The sequence below is a fragment of the Dreissena polymorpha genome, chromosome 15 (genome assembly GCF_020536995.1).
Source record: "Dreissena polymorpha isolate Duluth1 chromosome 15, UMN_Dpol_1.0, whole genome shotgun sequence".
In the NCBI taxonomy this organism is placed as follows: Eukaryota; Metazoa; Mollusca; class Bivalvia; order Myida; family Dreissenidae; genus Dreissena; species Dreissena polymorpha.
This window is the reverse complement of record NC_068369.1, coordinates 36,231,395-36,243,539: the sequence shown is the minus strand read 5'-3', so window position 1 is coordinate 36,243,539 and position 12,145 is coordinate 36,231,395. Positions and strand designations below refer to the sequence as shown.

The 12,145-nt window shown below is 38.8% G+C and overlaps 1 protein-coding gene across 1 annotated transcript in view; it reads right to left on the bottom strand.

The window, feature by feature from the left end:
• The window catches only part of LOC127860763 (uncharacterized), a 101,448-nt gene that overhangs the window by 28,097 nt on the left and 61,206 nt on the right, over nucleotides 1–12,145 (bottom strand). Inside the window, exons 2-4 of the mRNA XM_052399041.1 lie at nucleotides 10,140–10,311; nucleotides 2,477–2,586; nucleotides 1,218–1,372 (exon numbers count right to left, since the gene is read on the bottom strand). Of these exons, the coding sequence (XP_052255001.1) occupies nucleotides 1,218–1,372; nucleotides 2,477–2,586; nucleotides 10,140–10,311 (437 nt within the window). The remainder of the gene's footprint in view (nucleotides 1–1,217; nucleotides 1,373–2,476; nucleotides 2,587–10,139; nucleotides 10,312–12,145) is intronic.

The window sequence follows — 12,145 nt, the reverse complement described above, 5'->3', positions numbered from 1 at the left end:
TTCCAAATTACAGACACTTTTACAGATCCATTTGTAAATTTGGTCCGATTTGCCTGCGATAAGCGAGGTTGTTCCGGAGTGTGTTGGTGTATTTACATTTGCGATACTGCTGTGATATTAGGGGCTGTGCCATCAGTTGATTTGAATTATAACAGTAGGGTTTGGTAGTTGAAAAATAAATTAAATGTTCGTTTAGATATTATTTTTAAGCGATTTAATTTAGAGGTTCAAATTCTATAAAGATATACATATATTACACTTTCCTGGCGCTTGATGTTTATTTATTTGAGAAATACATCAACACAAAATCACGACTTATGCTATAATTAATATATTAAGTAAATCAAACAGGATACCCGATTAAGTATAATGGAAACGTCAATATAGTATTATGTTACCTTTTGCATAACACAACATCCAAAGTAGAACGTTCCTTAGTTTAACTATTTCAGGCATCGGTACATACAAGTTTTTAACATGTTTCCACTTTTAAAGAATCACAATTTTAAAAAATAAATAATTCCTTCATTACATAATCAATGGGAAGAACTGGCAAATATGCAATCGCATTTGAAATTACGTCTAATCTTCACATATAAGAGGTCGCTGAAGTTGATATTGTTGACGTTTAACGATCTGAACATCACGGGTTCGATCCATTCGGTACCCCTCGCAGATTATCATAATCGGACTCGGGAGAAATACGGGTTGAAAGTAGTCCGCCCACGTGATACCATTCTAAGGAATGTTCCAACAACAAAAACAATAACAACGATGGCGTCCATAACTCCTGTAGAGTTTGTACTTCAGAGCATAGAAAATCCCCATTTTCATCTTTGCAAAATGTAAACAACTCGCAAAACCGGCCATGTTTGTTTTTACTATGTAATTTTGATTCGCGTAGGCCTGCGTAGGTAGACCGCAATACCGCTTCCGAAATGTGTATTCATACTATCTCCTTCGAGGTACTTATCCGATGTTTGACGGAAAGGGCCGAGAATGTGCGATTGGGGTTCGATCCACACTGTGAGCATCTTTAGATCTCCTCCAGACACGCAAAGTATTGGTTCTACTAAGGATACGGACATGACAAAGTATTGGTTCTACTAAGGATACGGACATGAGCGCGTTTTAATAAGCCATCGGCTACCAATGCAAGCGAGCTAAATAATTACATAGAAGTTAAACTTATCTTTACAGAAAATTCATCTTCTTACTGAAATGAAAACCTCTGTATGTCCGGATGTTCCAGATAATCTGCGACCGTCTTGTTGGACTGTATTGGTATCAGAAACCTGTCCACTAGGTGAACTATACCATTGCTAGCAAGAATGTCTGCGGTCAGAATCCAGGCTCCGTTGACAGTATGTACCTTTATCATAAGACATGTACAAGAAATGTTAACTGCACAAATTAGAGTTGAGCCTCGCTCTGGGAAAACGGGGCATAATACATTGGCGTAATGTGCCGTCCGCAATGGGACGACAGTTTCCGCCTGTAAGGGTTTTGTCGTTTAAAGGGCGTTTTACTTGGCGAATGTCCAGTTTAGGTTGAAAGTGTCGTCCCTGATTAGCCTGTGCGGATTGCACAGGCTGATATGGGACGAAAATTACGCACATTATTTAAGCCCCGTTTCCCGCATTGAAGCTCATTAAGGGAAATGTAGAAGTTAGTGTGCTTACAATTCGTTTTACGCAGTCGAAATGGAAATAAAAAAGTAATAATGAAGCATTGTTAGCCGAACAATTAGTGCTATTTTTACATTATACGTTGAAGATTGAAGTATTTAAACATCTGCACATTTAGTTAAATTCTTATGTTTTCTATTAATACAATACGATTCTACACCGCACTCCACTCAGCATTATGGTCTTATAGTTGATTTGGTGTGTTCAAAATTAGTATTCAGCGTTCAGTGAGAGGTGGCACGCTATGCAACAGGGATTTATTTAGAGTTTGCTTACTGAACGAAAGACAAAATCAGGAAACAACAATCTAACATCGAATACTCCACGTTATTGATTTAATCGAACACTCTTCAAATATTTGAATCAAATCACCTTAATCCATGTGTTCAAAGTGTGGACATACAAGTACCAATGTAATGTAACCGATTTTCTCCGTAAACCGTAAGCTTTTGATTCAATCGAGCTAAATAAACGATCCTCGGCCTCGGAAAACCGGGTGTAAAGTGTCGCAAAGATGCGACACTTTGTTGTGCGCAAAATGTTTCCCAGATTAGCCTGTCAAATATTAATCAGGGACAAAACTTTCCGTCTTTAAACAAAAATACAAAAGAAGCGGAAAGTTTCGCCCCTGATTAGCCTGTGCGGATTGCAAGGTTAATCTATGACGACACTTTACACACACGCATTAAGCCCGCATTTCCCAAAGCTTGGCTCAAATGAGTCATGAGTAAAAAGGCCGTCACTTATAATCGAGTTTCCGTAGTTGTAACTTCCGAAGAACAACTTACAATCGAATCTCCGTAGTTGTAACTTCCGAAGAACAACCGCCTCTGTCCTTCGAGAGGAGTCATCGCGGATTTCCTTGAGGACATATCAGCTACACTCGTTACCGATTCCGCTAAAAACACGCAGGTTCATTAAGATAACTGGCTGCTCTGTTCCATTAAAGTAACATGAATACTCAAAATCAACGAATATTTCGGAAAATATTTCGTAAAATAAAGTTAACCCTCAAAAAGTAAGTGTGCCTTATAGCAACTGCCAACATTTAAACGCTAGATGTGGTATTGTTACAAAGATTTAACGAGATACAAAAATGCTCAATTTTATTTTTAGTACGAAAATATAGTCCATGTTAATTTCCCGACACGATATCCGAACATTTACGAACGAACGCAAAAGCCAACGAAGGACCAGCTTCGGGCAGCGTCGGAAGAACGACGTATTCATGAGAACTACGTCATGCTTTCGAAGCTGCCCGAAGCCAATCTCGCGTTCGCTCGTCTTATGTCGCATTAAATCTATGTTACCAGACCACTTCTAGCGTAGAAATATTGCCATACGGAAAATTGATTTATATGTATTAACTTTATTGTACGAAACTCCCCCGCGGTATTTTTCCATGTCGGCTGATGTCGGCATTCATCGTAGAGTGTATTTGAGTCTACACGGAAACATTCGTCACAATGCGGCTCACTTCGTTTCTTTCGTTAAAATGGTCGATTTTCATTGGACTTTGCAGGTATACTTATTCTTGTGTTGGCATGAAACGTAGGGCGAGTATTACAGTTAACATTTAATAAGTGCTTGCTTGGATATATGTTAGGCGACCGGTAACTTTTATGAATGCTTTCTCGGATTTCCATTTGGTAATTGATTAACTAGGAAGCTTTACGTGATATGATAGAGTATGTTTTAATTATTTCACATATTTTCCATTGTCCGATCAACAATACATGTAACTTTGCTAAGCAACTGGCAATTAAGCACTAACAAATTTATCATGTGCTTGTGATCGTTATGCAATTACAACGCCATCATGAATCAGTCTGTTAATGTATTTCAACATCTTACAGCTATAACCATTCGCATGCAATCAACGAATAAATCACCCCGAACATCGACAATGACGTTAATCAATATACATACACAAGGGACGGTTATTACAAATAACCTCCGCTACTGTCCATTATGTAAATATCTGAATTTCCATTCCGACCAGCTGTATTGGCCGCCACAGGACACGGAACGAGTCATTCATAGCGCAATCCCAAACTAATTGTCGCCATGTGTAATGTGTGCACACGTTCTGATTCATAGCGCAATCCCAAACTAATTGTCGCTATTTGTAATGTGTGCGCACGTTCTGATTCATAAGCGCAATCCCAAACTAATTGTCGCTATTTGTAATGTGTGCGCATGTTCTGATTCATAGCGCAATCCCAAACTAATTGTCGCTATTTGTAATGTGTGCGCAAGTTCTGATTCATAGGCGCAATCCCAAACTAATTGTCGCTAATTGTAATGTGTGCGCACGTTCTGATTCATAGCGCAATCCCAAACTAATTGTCGCTATTTGTAATGTGTGTACACGTTCTGATTCATAGCGCAATCCCAAACTAATTGTCGCTATTTGTAATGTGTGCGCATGTTGTGATTCATAGCGCAATCCCAAACTAATTGTCGCTATTCGTAATGTGTGCGCATGTTCTGATTCATAGCGCAATCCCAAACTAATTGTCGCTATTTGTAATGTGTGCGCATGTTCTGATTCATAGCGCAATCCCAAACTAATTGTCGCTATTTGTATTGTGTGCGCACGTTCTGATTCATAAGCGCAATCCCAAACTAATTGTCGCTATTGATAATGTGTGTACACGTTCTGATTCATAGCGCAATCCCAAACTAATTGTCGCTATTTGTAATGTGTGCACACGTTCTGATTTATAGCGCAATCCCAACAAATTGTCGCTATTTGTAATGTGTGCGCATGTTCTGATTCATAGCGCAATCCCAAACTAATTGTCGCTATTTGTAATGTGTGCGCATGTTCTGATTCATAGCGCAATCCCAAACTAATTGTCGCTATTTGTATTGTGTGCGCACGTTCTGATTCATAAGCGCAATCCCAAACTAATTGTCGCTATTGATAATGTGTGTACACGTTCTGATTCATAGCGCAATCCCAAACTAATTGTCGCTATTTGTAATGTGTGCACACGTTCTGATTCATAGCACAATCCCAAACTAATTGTCGCTATTTGAAATGTGTGCGCACGTTCTGATTCATAAGTGCAATCCCAAACTAATTGTCGCTATTTGTAATGTGTGCGCACGTTCTGATTCATAATCGCAATACCAAACTAATTGTCGCTATTTGTAATGTGTGCGCACGTTCTGGTTCATAGCGCAATCCCAAACTAATTGTCGCTATTTGTAATGTGTGCGCACGTTCTGGTTCATAGCGCAATCCCAAACTAATTGTCGCTATTTGTAATGTGTGCGCACGTTCTGATTCATAGCGCAATCCCAAACTAATTGTCGCTATTTGTAATGTGTGCGCACGTTCTGATTTATAGCGCAATCCCAAACTAATTGTCGCTATTTGTAATGTGTGCGCACGTTCTGATTCATAATCGCAATCCCAAACTTATTGTCGCTATTTGTAATGTGTGCGCACGTTCTGATTCATAAGCGCAATCCCAAACTAATTGTCGCTATTTGTAATGTGTGCGCACGTTCTGTTTTATAGCGCAATCCCAAACTAATTGTCGCTATTTGTAATGTGTGCGCACGTTCTGATTTATAGCGCAATCCCAAACTAATTGTCGCTTTTTGTAATGTGTGCGCACGTTCTGATTCATAGCGCAATCCCAAACAAATTGTCGCTATTCGTAATGTGTGCGCACGTTCTGATTCATAAGCGCAATCCCAAACTAATTGTCGCTATTTGTAATGTGTGCGCACGTTCTGATTCATAAGCGCAATCCCAAACTAATTGTCGCTATTTGTAATGTGTGCGCAAGTTCTGATTCATAGGCGCAATCCCAAACTAATTGTCGCTATTTGTAATGTGTGCACACGTCCTGATTCATAGCGCAATCCCAAACTAATTGTCGCTATTCGTAATGTGTGCGCACGTTCTGATTTATAAGCGCAATCCCAAACTAATTGTCGCTATTTGTAATGTGTGCGCACGTTCTGATTCATAAGCGCAATCCCAAACTAATTGTCGCTATTTGTAATGTGTGCGCACGTTCTGATTCATAAGCGCAATCCCAAACTAATTGTCGCTATTTGTAATGTGTGCGCACGTTCTGATTCATAAGCGCAATCCCAAACAAATTGTCGCTATTTGTAATGTGTGCGCACGTTCTGATTCATAAGCGCAATCCCAAACTAATTGTCGCTATTTGTAATGTGTGCGCACGTTCTGATTCATAGCGCAATCCCAAACTAATTGTCGCTATTTGTAATGTGTGCGCACGTTCTGTTTTATAGCGCAATCCCAAACTAATTGTCGCTATTTGTAATGTATGCGCATGTTCTGATTCATAAGCGCAATCCCAAACTAATTGTCGCTATATGTAATGTGTACACACGTTCTGATTCATAAGCGCAATCCCAAACTAATTGTCGCTATTTGTAATGTGTGCGCACGTTCTGATTCATAAGCGCAATCCCAAACTAATAGTCGCTATTTGTAATGTGTGCGCACGTTCTGATTCATAGCGCAATCCCAAACTAATTGTCGCTATTTGTAATGTGTGCGCACGTTTTGGTTCATAGCGCAATCCCAAACTAATTTTCGCTATTTGTAATGTGTGCGCACGTTCTGATTCATTGCGCAATCCCAAACTAATTGTCGCTATTTGTAATGTGTGCGCATGTTCTGATTCATAAGCGCAATACCAAACTAATAGTCGCTATATATAATGTGTGCGCATGTTCTGATTCATAGCACAATACCAAACTAATTGTCGCTATTTATAATGTGTGCACACGTTCTGATTCATAGCGCAATCCCAAACTAATAGTCGCTATTTGTAATGTGTGCGCACGTTCTGATTCATAAGCGCAATCCCAAACTAATTGTCGCTATTTGTAATGTGTGCGCACGTTCTGATTCATAGCGCAATCCCAAACTAATTGTCGCTATTTGTAATGTGTGCGCACGTTCTGATTCATAGCGCAATCCCAAACTAATTGTCGCTATTTGTAATGTGTGCACACGTTCTGATTCATAATCGCAATACCAAACTAATTGTCGCTATTTGTAATGTGTGCGCACGTTCTGATTCATAAGCGCAATCCCAAACAAATTGTCGCTATTTGTAATGTGTGCGCACGTTCTGATTCATAAGCGCAATCCCAAACAAATTGTCGCTATTTGTAATGTGTGCGCACGTTCTGATTCATAATCGCAATCCCAAACTAATTGTCGCTATTTGTAATGTGTGCGCACGTTCTGATTCATAAGCGCAATCCCAAACTAATTGTCGCTATTTGTAATGTGTGCGCATGTTCTGATTCATAAGCGCAATCCCAAACTAATTGTCGCTTTTTGTAATGTGTGCGCACCTTCTGATTCATAGCGCAATCCCAAACTAATTGTCGCTATTTGTAATGTGTGCGCATGTTCTGATTCATAGCGCAATCCCAAACTAATTGTCGCGATTTGTAATGTGTGCGCACCTTCTGATTCATAAGTGCAATCCCAAACTAATTGTCGCTATTTGTAATGTGTGCGCACGTTCTGATTCATAGCGCAATCCCAAACTAATTGTCGCTTTTTGTAATGTGTGCGCACCTTCTGATTCATAGCGCAATCCCAAACTAATTGTCGCTATTTGTAATGTGTGCGCACGTTCTGATTCATTAGCGCAATCCCAAACTAATTGTCGCTATTTGTAATGTGTGCGCACGTTCTGATTCATAAGCGCAATCCCAAACTAATTGTCGCTATTGATAATGTGTGCACACGTTCTGATTCATAAGCGCAATCCCAAACTAATTGTCGCTATTTGTAATGTGTGCGCACGTTCTGATTCATAAGCGCAATCCCAAACTAATTGTCGCTATTTGTAATGTGTGCGCACGTTCTGATTCATAAGCGCAATCCCAAACTAATTTTCGCTATTGATAATGTGTGCACACGTTCTGATTCATAAGCGCAATCCCAAACTAATTGTCGCTATTTGTAATGTGTGCACACGTTCTGATTCATAAGCGCAATACCAAACTAAGTGTCGCTATTTGTAATGTGTGCGCACGTTCTGATTAATAAGCGCAATCCCAAACTAATTGTCGCTACTTGTAATGTGTGCACACGTTCTGATTCATAAGCGCAATCCCAAACTAATTGTCGCTATGTGTAATGTGTGCGCACGTTCTGATTCATAAGCGCAATCCCAAACTAATTGTCGCTATGTGTAATGTGTGCGCACGTTCTGATTCATAGCGCAATCCCAAACTAATTGTCGCTATGTGTAATGTGTGCGCATGTTCTGATTCATAAGCGCAATCCCAAACTAATTGTCGCTATGTGTAATGTGTGCGCACGTTCTGATTCATAGCGCAATCCCAAACTAATTGTCGCTACTTGTAATGTGTGCGCACGTTCTGTTTTATAGCGCAATCCCAAACTAATTGTCGCTATTTGTAATGTATGCGCATGTTCTGATTCATAAGCGCAATCCCAAACTAATTGTCGCTATTTGTAATGTGTGCGCACGTTCTGATTCATAGCGCAATCCCAAACAAAGTGTCGCTATTTGTAATGTGTGCACACGTTCTGATTCATAGCGCAATCCCAAACTAATTGTCGCTATTTGTAATGTGTGCGCACGTTCTGATTCATAGCGCAATCCCAAACTAATTGTCGCTATTTGTAATGTGTGCGCACGTTCTGATTCATAGCGCAATCCTAAACTAATTGTCGCTATTTGTAATGTGTGCACACGTTCTGATTCATAAGCGCAATCCCAAACTAATTGTCGCTATTTGTAATGTGTGCGCATGTTCTGATTCATAGCGCAATCCCAAACTAATTGTCGCCATTTGTAATGTGTGCGCACGTTCTGATTCATAAGCGCATTCCCAAACTTATTGTCGATATTTGTAATGTGTGCGCACGTTCTGATTCATAGCGCAATCCCAAACTAATTGTCGCTATGTGTAATGTGTGCGCCCGTTCTGATTCATAGCGCAATCCCAAACTTATTGTCGATATTTGTAATGTGTGCGCACGTTCTGATTTTAGCTATACGGACCGCTTAAGTACGGTTTATACTTCAAGCGTTTTTGTGGTGCAGTTGTTTTTTACCCATTTATGCCTAGTAGACTCTCCCATCCTTCTAAATTGGATCAATTTATTTCCAAAATTAGGGATGTCTAGTATACTTATTTCTTTATTTAAAATATTTCTTACAGAAATTCCTTCAAGCAAGCAGCGCAGACCCTGATGCGGCGTCTTATCAGGGTCTACACTGTTTGCCAATGCCTTTTTTCTAGGCGCTAGGCATAAATGGGCTAATGTGGCTATATTTATTTAATTTCTACATACACTTTGCAATTTGCAATATGAGTACAACTAAACGTTTTTGGCATACGAATCGGTATACTCGCGCGGTCGTTGTAACATGACACAATTTAAATCGAGCAAACGTTACCATGTTTTATATTAAAAAAAATCAGTTTGATGGTATTAAGGTTACTGACTTAACTTTAACTTCTTATCATATGCAGTATAAAATAAATATGTTGTTTCTTTAGATAAACGGAAAATAAATACAATACACGTAAGTCATATATCATGAAGGAACAAATCGATTTAATGCTGTACTTAAAATACGTATTACGTCAGTGAAAACGATTACATGCATATACAATTCATTTACGCTGATTCTTTTATTTAATACAAAACACGAGACATATCTTAAAGCTTCATGAACTCCTAAAGTTATTAAAGATGCGTACGGTCAGTGTTGTGTCCACTCATATTGTTGCTAAACAAAACGGCAATATATATGGGCCGCGCTCTGTGAAAAAGGGGATTAATGCGTATGCGAAAAGTGTCGTCCCAGATAAGCCTGTGAAGTCCACACAGGCTTATCAGGGACGACACTTTCCGCATGAACTCAAATTTTGCTAGGAAGAGACTCTCTTTTAAACGAAACATATACAAGCGGAAAGTGTCGTCCCTGATTAGCCTGTGCGGACCACACAGGCTTATCTGGGACAACACTTTACGCACATGCATTAAACCCCCATTTTCACAGAGCACAGCTCATATTAAAATTACTATTCACATTTGTACCTAAAGGAATGTCCAAGCAAACACATCTAAATCGATAAATCGGCGATTTATTTCTAACATGAATGATCTCATTGAAATAAATGCAACTTGATAAGCCTTTTTATTTTAAATGACATAAGTATTCCAAAATGATAAACATATTAATAGTATATGATGCAAAAGTATGTATTCGACAGTACTGTAATCGCTGTTGAAACCAAATCGAATGGCATCTGATTTAAGAGTACTGCATTATCATGGAATTCGAATGAAGTTGCCAGCTGTATACATATAATGCCCTTTTAATTATTGTAAAAGACAACTTTCCTATCAGCTATGAAATATATTTACATGCGTGCTATGGAAAAACTCACCTATGTGATACAGAAGCATGCTTTCCACGGTTGCACGATCACTGTTGTTGTAACCAAACCAGGCGGCCTCGGTAAGGAAGACATCGTTGGAGGAGGACACGGGTACGAACACCGTGATGCCGGGTCTTTCGAAGTGATGTGACAGGTTGTACGTCTTTATCAAGGAGGCGAACTGGAAACAGTTATAAGTCATGGTCTGGGAAAACGCGGCATAATGCATGTGCGTAAATTGTCGTCCCATATAGGCCTGTGCCGTCCGCACCGCAAAGGCTTTTCAAGACGATACTTTCCGCCTGGACTTTGCATTTTGGGAAACTTCCTTTGAACAAAACAATTCCATTAAATTTGAAAGTGTCGTCCCTGATAAGCCTGTGCGGCCTTAATGCATATGCGTTAAGTGTCGTCCCGAACAAGCCTGAGCAGTCAGAACATTCAGGGACGACACTTTTCGCTCATACTTCCAGCCTTTTTTTCAAGAGCGAGTCTGAACGCTTCCTGGTGGCCTTTATGTTATATCTTTTTAGAGAATCCTGAATCGATTTTACTTACAGCTGAATGAAAATGAACACATGAATTTGTCGTTATTTCTGTACAAAAGTATAACAAATAGAACAAGAGATATGTTTCTCAGAAACACAATGCCCCCTTCTGCGCCGCTTTGAAGACATATATTTGACCTTTGACCTTGAAGGATGAACTTGACCTTTCACCACTAAAAATGTGCAGCTCCTGCATGCTAAATATCAGGTTGCTATCCTCAATATTGCAAAAGTTATGACCAATGTGAAAGTGTTTAGACGGACAGACGGACTGATTGACGGACTGACAGACGGACGGACAGGCGGAGAGTTAAACAAACTATATGCCATCTTTCGGGGGCATAAAAATGAACAGGTTAGTAATATAAATGGATATTTATGGAATAATGTTCAACATGTATTTCGCCATTTTAAATCCTTCTTCGTTCAAACTCAATCCTGGTGAATACTGGCATTTGTTTAATATATAAGGGCGTTTAAATGTATCAAAACTTCGAAGCAATTATCATTAAAGAATATTATATGTAGACACTGCGAATTTATCATTCCAAAGAGTAACGCTTGATTAAGAAACGTGATATGCAAGTGGTATGGACTATTCTGAAACGTACGCGTTTTCCAATCAAACTGAAGCATTTTAATTTGCAACGTATTGTACATATCGGTTTTATAAACTTGTTTACGAAAAGTCTTAGCGCTAATCTGTGTTACTATATTATTCATTTATTTTTAAGAACCGCTTGTCAGTCAAGAATTAAAGACAGAATTCACAATAACAATAGAATCATAATAGCATACATACTTTGGAACAAATAGCTTTACGTTTTGGAAATCAAATGTATTTCTATGAATTTTGTTTTCGTTTTAGTTTGTCTGAATTCTTTAATTCATATGACTAATTTTCATATGTGTGGTGTTACTCAACAAAAGCGACACAAATACACAAGTACTACAGATGCGATTTGTAATACAAGACACATTCTCCACTGAATAATGGAATGCATTCTTGTATTGATATACATGTATATACATTTTAATTGCAAAAAAACATCTTATCTGCGAAACTTTCTAACTACTAGTTTATTAAATGTTTACACATAAAATATATTTGGTATTCGATCTTTGACGATGTTTCTGACATAGCAATTGACGTTATGTAACACTATAAAGGACAAATATAATATAAATGCTACAGGGGGGAATTGGGCGCATATGTGTAAAAAACAAATGTATGGGACTGGTGAGAAATTTTGGGTATAAATTTTAGGTCTGGCTTCAGTTCAGAGCATGATGGCGTCGTTGGTTTTCGGACGCTTGCATTATCTTCCATGTTTCATGCATATACCATGCATACAATGTTGTTATATAATGCAATCATACATAACGAGGAGTGCATAGGAAGGAATACGTACTGGACGCATATTATATAGTTGGTAAAACAATATTTGTTCCAGATAACAAATCATG